This window comes from Syzygium oleosum, unplaced genomic scaffold (assembly GCF_021117445.2).
Source record: "Syzygium oleosum isolate NSW1041296 unplaced genomic scaffold, Sole_v2.1 Sole_v2.21, whole genome shotgun sequence".
Classification (NCBI taxonomy): domain Eukaryota; kingdom Viridiplantae; phylum Streptophyta; class Magnoliopsida; order Myrtales; family Myrtaceae; genus Syzygium; species Syzygium oleosum.
This window is the reverse complement of record NW_026607505.1, coordinates 6,555,032-6,569,420: the sequence shown is the minus strand read 5'-3', so window position 1 is coordinate 6,569,420 and position 14,389 is coordinate 6,555,032. Positions and strand designations below refer to the sequence as shown.

Sequence of the window (14,389 nt, the reverse complement as noted above, 5' to 3'; positions counted from 1 at the left end):
ATTTTAATTGATTGTATTTTATGTTATAATATATTTTTTACTTTAGATAGGGCCCGTTTGGTTCAGCATTTAAAAGGGGCTTTCGAGGCCGAAAGCCCCTTTTAAATGCTGAACCATTTGGATCAGCATTTGCCAAATGCTAGCATTTGGAATGCTGAACCAAAATTTTTTTATCCCCAAACTACCCTTAGTTATTTTGGCTTATTCCGGTTTTGCCCCTCGTGTGTATTGTTCATCTTCTTCTTCGTGAGGTGGCCGGCAAGGGACGCCGGCGCCGGATCGGGCCGGCAAGAGGCCTGCGGCCATCGCCCGAGGCCGGGCGACCCTCGGCAAGGGTCACGGGACCCGGGCGGCCGCCGCACAGGGTCGCGCGACCCATGCGGCGGCCGCCTAAGTGGCGCGACCCGGGCGACGGCCGCCTAAGGTCACGCGACCAAGGCACCGGCCTCCTGGATCGCGCGACTCAGGCGTCCGCTTGGGTCCCGCGACCCTCGCCGAGGGTCACCCGGTCTCGGGCGACGGCCGCTGGCCCTAGATCTGGCCCGCCGGCGGTCGCCCGACCTCAGGCAACGGCCGCCGGCGCCAGATCTGGCTCGCCGGCTTCGGCGAAGGGTAAGTTAGGTTTTTTATTCCCAAAGTCCATTTGCAAAAATAATTCACCAAACACTATATTTTGGCCAAAGTAGCTTTATAAAATATTTTTACCAAACACCATTTGCATTTCCCCAATGGGCTTTCACCCAAAGGTATTTGCATTCCCCCAAGTAGCATTTTCAAAGTTGAACCAAACGGACACATAGTCATCCAGAACGGCCTATAACACATCAAAATATATAGAAAATTCTCCGATTCACTTTTTCACATTATTCTTAACTTGATATGAGAGCTACTTTTGTCCAAGGAAGCTGCTATTGAGTCATATGGTATTATAGCAATGTTGCCACACCCGCGTGAGTATCCGTTCGTCACCAAACCACTGCCCTTGATTGTTGTTCAGATGATCTCGTTGCTAAATTCGAAAAACAAACAACATCATCAAACTCATTATCCTCAGACAAACAAGACCCTAAAAAATTGGTCACCAACAAATTCCGGAAGCCACCGCACATCCACCACGCGCCGCCAAGGTCCACTGATGTCGTCGCCTGTAAGTGCCTTTCCATAGTCATTAGTTGGCGATTTTCTACGACAAACACCAGAAATAGATTCCTCATCCTTTAACGAGTCCAACCCAGCAAATGCCGTCGCCGGAACCACTACCACGCGCCCTCACACGCTATCCAAGTCTTCTGCGCGTGAGATCACGCACCCGAGTGTCTCTTGTGTGACAACCTCCTGCGGCTTGCCGATGTCACTATGACATCATATTTAACGGCACATTCTAGTATAACTTCAAGAAGATTTTTAGTGGAATCCATCCAGTAGACCGTTAGCTAGGAGAGTTGACATAAGCTTAAACTAAGCCAAATTACTTTAAACTTTGAGTGCACTATTCACTAATCCTGCTCATATTCATTACTACACTCCTAGATGTTATCGAAACCTCTTCATATCACTCTGTTTTTCACTGTCACACCCATATTCACTCGACAGTTCTAATTCCATATTTATTTGTTAAGTTCTTTAAAATCACCAATTCACCCTATTTAGGTGATATTGTTGGCCAATATCACAATCCAAATAGCATACAATGATTTTTTTCCATGAGTGCACAAAGCATATTAAAATAGATTATCATTTCATACACTCCCACTTGCTTCATGGTTCTGTGGGTCTTGTCGCCACTTCATCAGTTGATCCAATGGCGAAAAGATATCAACCATTAGGAAAATGTCAACTCGGTAAGTTTAAAACTTGAAAATCATCAAATATGTAATTCGGAGCATATCAGTCCCTTTCAACAATCAATATGGTGATAAATCAATTATGTCACTCTACACCATCAACGCACGTTTCAATATCTATCAATTCAATCTTAACGCATCAAACTCGGGGCAATTAGGGTCACGAAAATCATCCTTCGCACTTTTCGTATGTCACAAAATTAATAATCCACCCGAGATTCCATGCGTGCCATCCAATACTCCCAGTTAATTAATGTTTAACTTTACATCCCAAATAATATTATTGAACCTAAAAAATTCCGAATGTCATAGAAGTAATTCATAAAATTTGGGAGATAAGCTTAGCAAAACTATTTTCCCCAAGAAAAAGGAAAGGAGGGAGAAAAACAAAAGTAAAACATCTAAGGGTGCGTTGGAGAGAGCATTCCCAAAGTCTTTTGGGCCTCTAAAGGTCTTTGTACCAAAGTTGAGGCATTAAGTGACACAACCGCAAAGGCCTCCAAGCCAAAGTTCAGCTTTGTAATTGCTAAAAAGCCCAATACAACTTGGGACTAGCATTGGCTTTCAACATTTCAAAATTGCTGCTTTCGGGGTTTAATGAATTTTTTTCCCAATCTTGCCTTCATTAATATCTCTTATGCATGTGTTGCCCTCAGTTACAATCTCTCCCTCTCACAGGTACTATTTCACTCCATATCTGTTGTCAATCGCCAAGGGTCGCGTTGCCGGTCACGAGGCTTGTCAAGGCACTAGATCTCCCGTCGATGCTCACTATAGATCTATTCATCGCGAGGCTCACCGAGGTCGCACGATCCCAGTGTGGCCATGCCTGGGGTGTCTCGACCTTGGAGCCCTTAGTTGGGCTCGCGACGGCCCTCGGTTGAGCTGGGTCGGCCCTTAAGCGAGCTCATCCTAGCCTGATTTTTTTTTCTTTAAAATACTTTTTAGATCGAATATCAAAGTTTACAAAATGTGTTTACCAAGCACTATATGTGTAGTTCCAATCTGGGTCGGCCCTTAAGCGAGCTCATCCTAGCCTGTTTTTTTTTTCTTTAAAATACTTTTTAGATCGAATATCAAAGTTTACAAAATGTGTTTACCAAGCACTATATGTGTAGTTCCAATCTGACGAGGGCAGAAAGTAATCGTCATGACATGACGGCCTGGACAAGGAGCTGCTCTTGCCAAGCTTCTAGGATGGCAAAGGGGCGGGAATGAACCGAACTGTATACCGAACAAGGAGAGAACGATTTTGGGATATATATACATATGTAAAAGTTGGAATTTACTCACGGAGGCACATTTTGACGTAATGGCAAACTTTGCTTTAGAACTCCAAAGTTAAGCGTGTTCAGGCTAAAGCACTATCAGGATGGGTGACCTTGGAGAAAGATGCTAGCCTATACGCGAAAAGACAAAATCATGAGGCTCGATATGGGACGGGCCAAAGCGGACAATACCTTAGTTAGTTAATCCAAGAATGTCACAATATGATATCAGAGCGGGACCGCCTTCAATAGGTGTGTGGTTAGGGGACAAACCATGCGGAAGCTAGTGGGCTTATAACGACTTGGTCCGATGAGGGTGGGGAGTAGTCGCCGGGGCTAAAGGATCTGGACAAGGAGCAACTTCTAGTAGGTTTCTAGGATGGCAAAGAGGGCGGGAATGAACCAAACTGTACACCGATAAGAGATAGAGCATTTTTTAGATATATATGTGAAAACTGGAATTAACTTACTGAGACGCCTTTTAACGTAACAACGAGTTTTGCTTTGAAACTCCAAAGTTAAGTATGCTCAAATTATAGCACTATCAAGATAGGTAACCTCCAGTGAAGGTGTTCTCCTGTATGTAAAAGAACAAAATCACGAGACTCGGTATGGGTATGGGACAGGTCAAAGCAGATAATATCTCAGTGAGTTAATTCAGGGATATCACAATATGCATTTGTGAAAACCATCTACTCTAAAAGTCTTTTGCATTTACGCAAAAACTTTTCCCAAATGCGCGGTAGGTCATGTCTTGCCTCTTATGTTTGAAGTCAACAAAAACCGTTGTTTGCTTTGATAAATGACTCCTCTATCTCTTGCCTTCTTTTAAGCAAGTCAAATTTCATATCATCCACCCAACTGTTAAAAGTGTCCATTTGTAGGGCCAGGGACTATGGCTCTCTACAGAGACTATTTGCTTCACATGTGTGTGGTTTGGATCAGATTTATGTATTGCCCAAATTTATTGAAGCACGTAATTGCCGATAATTTAGACCATCATGTTCATGCAAAATCTTGTTACTTTTCAGATAAAGTATGCTGATAGTTTGAGTAGACAAGATAATTTTGTTGAACATCATTAAGTCTCTACTGATTGTTGAGTGCATGGGTGATTAAAGATCCTGCTACGTCATGTAACAGGATTGCAGATGGATAAGCTATATTTGTGTAGACTTACGTACATCTTGTTGTATTATTTTCCAATTTTCCTCCATAAAAACAAATAATAAATATATCAAATAAGTAATTGTAACTTTATGGATGGAGGGGGTTATGCCTATGCCAACGAATAGTTTTCAATCTTCGCCTGTACTACTACCTAATAATGGATTGATTTATATAGCTATTTCACTTAACTATAATGTAACTACGTGATGCAGAATCTATTAGTGGTGCATTTCTGGACCGGTTGGACAGGCAGAAGTCCAAATGGAAGGCAAAACGGTGATGCGACTAGAACCGGCGAACCCGGTTGACGACATCGGATCGAGCTCAAATTCGGTCGTTTGAAGTGAAACGGCGGTCTGAACACAACTCACTGCCTTTGGCTGTGACTAACGATGGATTTTAGCGATTCGAAATCGTTTACATGGGCTTTTCTATTATTTTAATTTTTTTATGGGTTTTAATTTTAAGGGCAGTTTTGTAATTTTGATATTTTATGCTTTATAGTCCTAGTAGGGTTTGGTTTAGGGATATATAAGCTTGTTTTAGGGTTCTTTTTGAGAAAAACAGAACATTATCATCAATATTGAATTTCGGGATTTCTTTCTAAACAAGATTTTGCTTTAATTACTTGCTGAACGCTGCGTCAGGTGGTATCAAAACCTATGGCGACTGGCGGTGGTCTTCGTGACAATGATCAGGAGACTGGAGCCCCAATCCTTGGGGACGACACGCTGCAACGTTTGGAGCAACGTTTAATGGAACGCTTGGATCAACGAATCGATCAAAGTCTTCATTGTTTCGAAGAACGATTTGACGAGTTAACAGATCGATTCGAAGGTCTCGGCATTGATGTGAACCGGAATCGGCGAAATAGTAGAAGACCGGGTGCAGATCTTGCTCGCGGTGATCCTGTTGATAGGCCTATTCCTGTCCGCAGGCAAAATAACCCTCTGTTTTCAGAGAGTTTGGAAGAAGAAGAAAACGATTATTTTGATGAGAAACGTGCTGATTATGGCGGCAGACATCGTCATGGAGGATTTCAAAGAGGATATGATAAGAGAGATGGAAGACGACGTTACGACGATCGTGAAGGTAACGACTTTAAATTAAAAGTCGATATTCCTTATTTTAATGGAAGTCTGGGCATAGAAGAATTTATAGATTAGATTGCTGATATAGATAGATTTTTCGATTATATGGAGATCCCTAGTGAGAAAAGGGTGCGATTAGTAGCCTGTAAATTAAAGGAGGGTGCGTCTGCATGGTGGGAGAGATCGCAGAATAAGAGGGAGCGAGAAGGGAAAAAGAGAGTTCAAACTTGGACTAGGATGAGGAGGCTGCTGAAACAGGAGTTCCTTCCACCCGACTATGAGCAGATTATGTTCCAGCAGTACCAACGTTGCCAGCAAGGCAATCGGATTGTACATGAGTATACAGCCGAATTTATAAGATTGGCGAAGCGGAATAATCTATCGGAGATAGAGGGACAATAGGTGGCCAGATATCTTGATGGTTTGAAATCCTTCGTTCGAGATAAAATTGGGGTACAGTTTCTATGAAATTTAACTGAAGCGAAGAATGTGGCGATGAAGGTAGAATTGATGCAGCAAGATAAGAGAAAAAGAGCATACGAAAATTATCGAGGTAGCAGTTCGAGCAGTTCAATAGAGAAGAGCGGCTTCAACAACCGCAACAACCTAGGGCGAAATCAAGAAGATAAGGCATTAGAAAGGCGTCCTATAAACGAGCCGAGGGATAAGGGAACGCAAGCACAGAAAACTGCGAACCCTAACCCCTATGCTAAACCAGCCGCGATAAAGTGTTACAGGTATAATCAACCTGGACACCGATCTAATGAATGCCCTCAGAGAAAAACTGTAAACGTAGCAGCGAGAGATGAGGAAGAAGATAGGTATTGCTGTGAGCCAGATGGTGAAGAAGACGATTTTGAAGAAGAAGAAGAAGGGGAAGTAAATTGTGTGGTGCGTAAGATGCTATTGGCCCCAAAACAGGAAGATGATTCGCAGCGCCATCAGTTATTCCGAAGTAGGTGCACTATTCTGGGAAAAATATTTACTATGGTTATTGATAGTGGAAGCATGGAAAATATCATTGGGAAAGAGGCAGTGAAGAAGCTGGGAATACCCGTGGAGAAGCATCTTAATCCCTATACGTTAGGGTGGATTAAATCTGGAGCGGAAAGCATTTAGGTGACTGAGCAATGTAAAATTCCATTCTCCATTGGAAAATATTATGATGAACTATATTGTGATGTGGTAGACATGGATGTATGTCACGTGTTGTGACGCCCCAGAACGTCACGCGCGACACGTACCAATTAGTATTATTAATAAATTGACCAGCAGAAAACAAAGCCTAGACATGAATATCACATAAATTTAGTCAAAATATTTTTTTCTTCTCATTAATAAACCCTTGTCAGATTTACAACTCAGACAAAGCATTAAACAAGTACAAAAAACAAAACTGGGTAGGTCGGGGTTGCCTATCTCCAACTAGAACCTTCATCCAAAAGTCTCGCCTAAAGTCCGAAGGCGTCACGGGTCGATCACTTCACCCTCCGCCGCGGAACCACCATCGTCTAGGTCAAAGCCCCTCAACGGGCCAATCAACTCGCCCTCCAAGTTGAAATACCAAGCAACAAAAAGATAAGAAACCCATTCCGGAAGCCCCACATCAACCCATATCGTAGAACTACACTTAGTATATACAGCGTCAAGCTCCGGCGCAAACACATCCTCATAAACAGCATCAAAATGAACAGGAACTCCAAAACGTAGGGGCTGTGGAACATCCATCCTACATATCTGAAAAAATGATGGAATGAGCCGAAGCCCAGCAAATGAAATCTCTAGTTTTAAGTTAGGAAAATCAGCTTACCACTACCCCTGGCCTGAACACATACGCATGCATAGCAAACGATACGCATAGAACTTGAATGCAAGTTATACCTTTTCCGTCTGGATGTGCCGCAAAATCTGAATAATGCAACATACCATGATATTTTCACTTACCGCAAGCATGATGTAAAACATTTATGCTCATTCGATTAGATTCATTACTTCATCCTCCCGAACACTCCCGGGGCATCCCGACCAACGGGGCATCCCAACTCCGAGGCATCCCGGCACACACCCGGGGCATCCCGACCAACGAGGCATCTCGACTCCCGAGGCATCTCGACTCCCGAGGCATCCCGAAACACTCCCCGGGGCATCCCGACCAACGGGGCATCCCGACACACGGGGCATCATCACACACCACTAAATGGGCGACGGAATTAATATTATTCCCATGCAAGTCATGACAACCAAGTATTTGTATGCAAAAGTCCGCTTTGGCCCGTCCCATACCGAGCCATCACGGTTTTTGTACTTTAAAGCCATGAAATGCATCATCCGAGCAATTTAAACATGAAACAATACATTTCAAACTCAGTAGCAACTCAGCTCATAAGCAATTTGGGGTTCAGAAGCAAATTCGAGTCATCAGAAGCAAGTTCAGACTCAGGAACAGATTCAGACTCAGAAGCGGATTCAGACTCAGAAGTAAATTCAGACTCAGAACCTAATTCAGACTCAAAAGTAAATTCAGACTCAGAGGCGGGTTCAGACTCAGAAGTAAATTCAGACTCAGAACCTAATTCAGACTCAAAAGTAGGTTCTGAACAATAAAGTCTGAATCAGTTTTATAAGTAAGTCTGAACAGTAACCTAAACAGTAATTATGAACAGTAAAATCTGAATAGTAAATCTGAACAGTAAAATCTGATGAACAGTAAAATCTGAATAGTAAGTATGAACGGTAAAATCTGAGCAGCAAAGTCTAAGCAATTTTAAAAGTAGAGTCTGAACTGCAAAGTCTGGATGTTAAATCTGAAGGTAAAGTCTGAAAGTAAAGTCTGAAGGTAAAGTATGAAGTTAAAGTCTGAAAGTAAAATCTGAATATTTTTCAAAAGTGGACGAGAACCGATTTTGATAGCAAAGTCCGAGCGAGTTCAAAAGTACACAAACCAGATTTTGATAACAAAGTCTTAGCAGGTTTCAAGGTACACAAAACCAAATTTTGAGGATTAAAAATCTGCCCGGTTCAAAAATAAACAAAAACATCCCTTGGAGAATCAAATAAACATCATCAGCACTTTGAGTATCACAATAAACATAATCATCACTTTGAGTAAAACGATTTTCTACCCTTTTTAAACATACATAAACCAATAGTAAGAACCCAACAATCACCTCAAAATTTACACTTACTCATTCCGATTTAATCGTTCCGCTTGCCGATATTATCGCCATACTTTAAGGAAACAAATCACATCCATTTGAACTTGCACGAAACCAAGAAACAGATTCAACCATCATCACAACCTCACTATTGCACCTCAAAATAACCTTTCTCAAGCAACCAAGTTGCAAGTGCCAAGTAGATTTACTTAGCTTAAACCTAGAATTTTCACTTACCTTGAACAGAATCTGAACACCCCAAAGGTTAAAACTCTTCCGGAAATTTTGGATCGGTGATGGCGAGAGTAGAAAGTGAAGGAGAGAGTATGGGTTTGGGTGAAAATGATCTTCGGTAATTACCCGGCGAAAGTGAAAACGGAGAGGTATTCGAAGGGGTGGGTAAATTCATTGTATTCACGGGTGGCATCTTATCTCTTCATCAAGGCCGAGGTGGAAGAAATCAGCAGCTTAATCGTAGGAGTATTGGCCAAGGGAAATGATTACCCAAGGCTTAGGTGTCTAGCCCAAGGGGACAAATGGCATTCGGTCAACTCTTCTTCAACAGCCACGTGAGGGAAATAAGAGTCCAGAGGATATTTTTGAGTAGATTTCTTCCCTCTTTTTCTTACGGCAATAACCTTACTTAACTAAGATAAAACAATAATAATAATAATAATGCCCACTAATTACCAAGACGACGGTAATCTAATTAATACCGCACTACGATTAACGCACACGACAACGTCTAAATATGAAACACGTCGGACTCGGTACGATTACGTTTCCGAATCCGCGCTTCGCGAAATACGATCCAACGAAAATTCCTACGCGTCCACACGAATACTAACTCGAAAATAATACTTAGCTTTAAATCTAAGTATCATTTTCAAACATAGAAATTTCTAACGTCACAAACATATGATTACGAAATTTCCGGATGTCACAACTCTTCCCCCCTAAAGAAATTTCGTCCTCGAAATTCAGAATTACCTGATCATTCAAAAAGATGTGGATATTTGTTTCGCATGTCCTCTTCGCTCTCCCATGTTGCTTCTTCCATGTCATGATATTGCCACAAGACCTTGACCAACGGAATGGTCTTATTTCTCAAAATTTGTTCTCTTCTATCCAAGATCCGTACTGGTTTCTCCACATAGGTTACTCTTTCGTCTACCTCGATCGTCTCAAAATCCAATACATGAGTAGGGTCCGATTCATATTTTCTCAACATAGATACATGGAAAACATCATGAATATTGGAAAGTCTGGGTGGCAATGCCAATCTATAGGCCAAGTCACCAATCTTTTCAAGAATTTCAAAAGGCCCTATAAACCTTGGACTTAGCTTGCCTTTCTTTCCAAATCGTGAAACACCTTTCATCGGCGACACCTTTAAGAATACATGGTCACCAACATTGAATTCCAATGGTCTTCTACGTTTATCCGCATAACTCTTTTGTCGACTTTGAGCAGTTTTAAGCCGATCCCGAATCACTTTTACAGTGTCTGAAGTGATTCGTACTAACTCCGGTCCCGTTAATTTCCTTTCGCCAACTTCACTCCAACAGATAGGAGTTCTGCAGGCTCTCCCATACAATGCTTCGAAAGGAGCCATGCCGATACTTTGCTGAAAACTATTATTGTAAGCGAACTCCACCAAATGCAAATGTTCATTCCAACTGCCTTTAAAGTCAATTATACAAGCTCGCAGCATATCTTCCAACGTCTGGATAGTTCGTTCTGATTGACCATCAGTTTGGGGATGAAAAGCAGTACTATATTGGAGTTTAGTTCCCAATGCAGTTTGAAGACTTCGCCAAAAGTTCGCAGTGAACCTTGGATCTCGATCTGACGTGATAGTTACAGGTACTCCATGCAATCGAACTATTTGTTGGACATACAGCTCAGCATATTTGTCCAATGTATAGTCTATTCGCACCGCAAGGAAATGAGCAGATTTCGTTAGACGATCCACTATCACCCAGATGGAATTGTGGCCCGTCGATGTCCTTGGCAATCCTTGAACAAAGTCCATCGTCACATGCTCCCATTTCCACTCAGGTATTTCTAACGGTTTCAACATTCCACCCGATTTACGATGTTCTGCTTTCACTTGCTGGCATGTCAAACATCTCGAGACATGTTTAGCAATATCCATCTTCATTCCATTCCACCAAAAATGGTGACGGAGGTTTTGATACATTTTCGTGCTTCCTGGATGCACACTGTAATTGCTTCGATGTGCTTCTAACAAAATTTCATTCCTTAAATCAATGTCATTAGGCACACAAAGTTGTCCATGAAATTTTAGAACTCCATCTTCTGATACCTGAAAGTCTGGCCTTTTCCCTTCTAAAGTCTCTTCCCTGACTTTTGAAATCTCAAGATCTGTTTGTTGTAGGATCTTGATTCTTTGCACAATCTCAGGTTCAATTCTAAGAGTAGCTATTACATTTGAAAGACTACTCATATCAAATCTAAATTCAGAATCTCTAGCCGCTTCAAGCAAGGTCCATTCCTTAATCATCATCTGGGCAACCATTTGAGTTGACTTTCGGCTAAGAGCATCCGCGACTTTATTTGCCTTTCCGGGATGATATAAGATTTCGCAATCATAATCCTTTAACAACTCTATCCAACGTCTTTGTCTCATATTCAATTCTTTTTGAGAGAATAGGTATTTCAGACTCTTGTGGTCCGTATAAATTTCGAACTTCTCCCCATATAGATAATGTCTCCATATCTTCAAAGCAAAAACAATTGCGGCAAGTTCTAAGTCATGGGTCGGATAATTTAGCTCATATGATTTCAACTGTCTTGACGCATAGGCAACTACTCTTCCATGTTGCATCAAAACACAACCAAGCCCCTTGTAAGATGCATCACTATAAATTACGAAACCTCCGGATCCTGCTGGTATTGTCAATATTGGAGCCGTAGTCAATCTTCTTTTGAGTTCTTGAAAACTTTGCTCACATTCTACTGACCATTCAAACTTCACTTCCTTCCGTGTCAATTTAGTCAATGGAGCCGCAAGGCGAGAAAATCCTTCGACAAATCTTCGATAATATCCAGCTAGACCCAAGAAACTTCGAATCTCTGTTATTGTTGTCGGTCTTGGCCAATTTATTACTGACTCAACCTTCGATGGGTCCACCGATATTCCTTCACCGGTTACTACATGACCCAGAAATACCACACGATCCAACCAGAATTCACACTTGCTAAATTTCGCATATAACTTGTGTTTGCGAAGTGTTTGAAGCACAAGTCTTAGATGTTGCTCATGCTCCTCTCGTTCCTTTGAGTATATAAGGATATCATCGATGAATACTATTACGAATTGATCCAAAAACGGCTTAAATACTCTATTCATTAAATCCATGAATGCGGCTGGTGCATTAGTTAAACCAAAAGGCATAACTAAGAACTCGTAATGTCCATATCGAGTTCGAAAAGCCGTCTTAGGAATATCTTCCTCCTTAATCCGCAATTGATGATACCCTGACCTTAAATCGATCTTGGAGAATATTGACGCCCCTTGCAGCTGATCAAATAAGTCATCGATCCTTGGAAGCGGATACTTATTCTTGATCGTGACTTGGTTTAATTGTCGATAATCAATGCAAAGGCGCATTGACCCATCTTTCTTCTTTACAAACAATACCGGTGCACCCCAAGGTGATGCACTGGGTCGGATAAAACCTTTGTCAAGTAATTCTTGTAGCTGCACTTTTAATTCCTTTAGCTCCGTTAATGCCATCCGATAAGGAGCTTTGGAAATAGGATCTATTCCCGGAGCTAATTCGATAACAAATTCGATGTCACGCTCTGGTGGTAACCCTGGTAATTCTTCCGGGAATATGTCAGGAAATTCTCGAACTACGGGGATTTCTTCAAGTTTCATTTCTTCCCTTGATTGATCCCCTACAAACGCCAAATATCCTTGACAACCATTATCAAGAAGACGATGTGCCTCGAGCGCAGAGATCAGCGGCATTGAAGGATTTGCTCCCTTTCCAAAGAATTCGAAACTAGGACAATTAGGGGGATTAAATTGGATTATCTTCCGATAGCAGTCCATGTTGGCTCGTTGCTTACGAAGCCAATCCATCCCCAGAATAACATCGAAGTCGAACATAGTCAATACGATCAAATCTATTGTTTGATCGTGTCCACTTATAGAGATCTTACAGTCTTTACATATCAATGTGGACATAATTGTATCTCTTAACGGTGTAGAAACACAAAGGGGTATTTCGAGTGGTCGAGGACTTAATCCAATCAATTTCATGAATCGTGCAGATATAAATGAATGTGTGGCACCCGTATCAAATAATGTATAAGCATTCTTGTTGGGCATGAGATGATACCCGATATAACCGTTTTGGAGGCTTCAACTTTCCTCCGTGTGATCGCGTAAATTCGACCTTGAGCTGGTGGCCTTGAGGAATTTCCCTGTTGCGAGATCTTGTTTTGAGACGACTGCTGTAGTTGTTGTGGGGGCGTGATACGTTGTTGCTTCATTACTGGACAATCTCGTAATATGTGACCTCGCTGTCCACACCAATAGCACTCCCTTAAAACTGGGCATGGCGTACCTTCATGTCGCTTGCCACAAGTGCGACATATATTATTAGGAGATTGCATATGCATCGCCGGTCGATTGTTTCGCGTAAATCCAAAACCTCCAACATTGTTCCTTTTATTTGGAACAAAAGGCCGTTTTCCAGTTTGCATGGGCCTCTTGTCACGATGAATATTAGGTTGGAAAGTTTGGCAATTGGGTCGTGCTTGGAAAGTCAATGTTGTCTCCGCTAACTCTGCCAAATCCTTTTCAACAAGTTGTGCGCGTTCGTACAACTCATTATAATCCTTCAAATTCAAGGGCACTAGCTTACTTCTGATATCTGGTCTCAAGCCATCTCGAAATCTTTTAGCTTTGTCTTCCTTGTCTTCAACCAACCTGGGGGCGAACCTTGAAAGTTCTGCAAACTTGGCTTCATACTGGTCCACAGTTAGGTCATTTTGTTTCAGTTGCATAAACTCCATCACCTTTTTATCCCGGGCACAATCAGAGAAGTATTTCCCGAAAAATACCTTGACAAAAACGCCCCAAGTTTCATTAAGGCCGGTTGGAAACACGGTCTCCTTGGATGCCTTCCACCAGTGTCTGGCATTTCCTTGGAGTTGGTATTCTGCTAGGGCTATTTTGTCAACGTCATTACAGTCCAGTAGATCGAATATCTTCTCCATCCCGTCAATCCACGCTTCTGCCTCTTCAGGATTTCCAGTTCCAGCAAACCGTGGTGGTTTCAGTTTCAAAAATTGTTCGACCAGACCTTGTAAACGGCGTTCGCCATTGCCAGAGCCAGAGGCAGCTCGTTGTAGTTCTTGCTTCTCCATTAGACTTCCGACATTGGCAAGCACTTGAAGGATTCCTTCCAACCGAGGATCCTTTTCTATGTTGCTATCCGAACTCATCTTGTGATACTTACATATATATCTTACTTAGCCACTAACTAATAAGTAACAGAAGTTACTTGTAGCGCAAAATCAATCAAGAGCAAACACAAGCACTTGATTTTCTACACTCGCGCAATCTACGCCAAGTCTACTACTCCAAATTCTAAGCGCACCTTATCACTCCATGGGTAAAACCTGCTCTGATACCAAACAGGCTGTGACGCCCCAGAACGTCACGCGCGACACGTACCAATTAGTATTATTAATAAATTGACCAGCAGAAAACAAAGCCTAGACATGAATATCACATAAATTTAGTCAAAATATTTTTTTCTTCTCATTAATAAACCCTTGTCGATTTACAACTCGGACAAAGCATTAAACAAGTACAAAAA

At 41.9% G+C, this 14,389-nt stretch overlaps 1 protein-coding gene across 1 annotated transcript; it reads right to left on the bottom strand.

Moving 5' to 3' along the window:
* Window positions 1-12,424: 12,424 nt before the first annotated feature.
* LOC130140755 (uncharacterized) lies at window positions 12,425-14,012 on the bottom strand. Its single transcript, XM_056321066.1, has 2 exons — window positions 13,351-14,012; window positions 12,425-12,455 (listed from the first exon to the last, which is right to left on the bottom strand). Exons 1-2 carry the CDS (start codon window positions 14,010-14,012, stop codon window positions 12,425-12,427), a joined length of 693 nt encoding a protein of 230 aa, XP_056177041.1.
* Window positions 14,013-14,389: the final 377 nt, after the last annotated feature.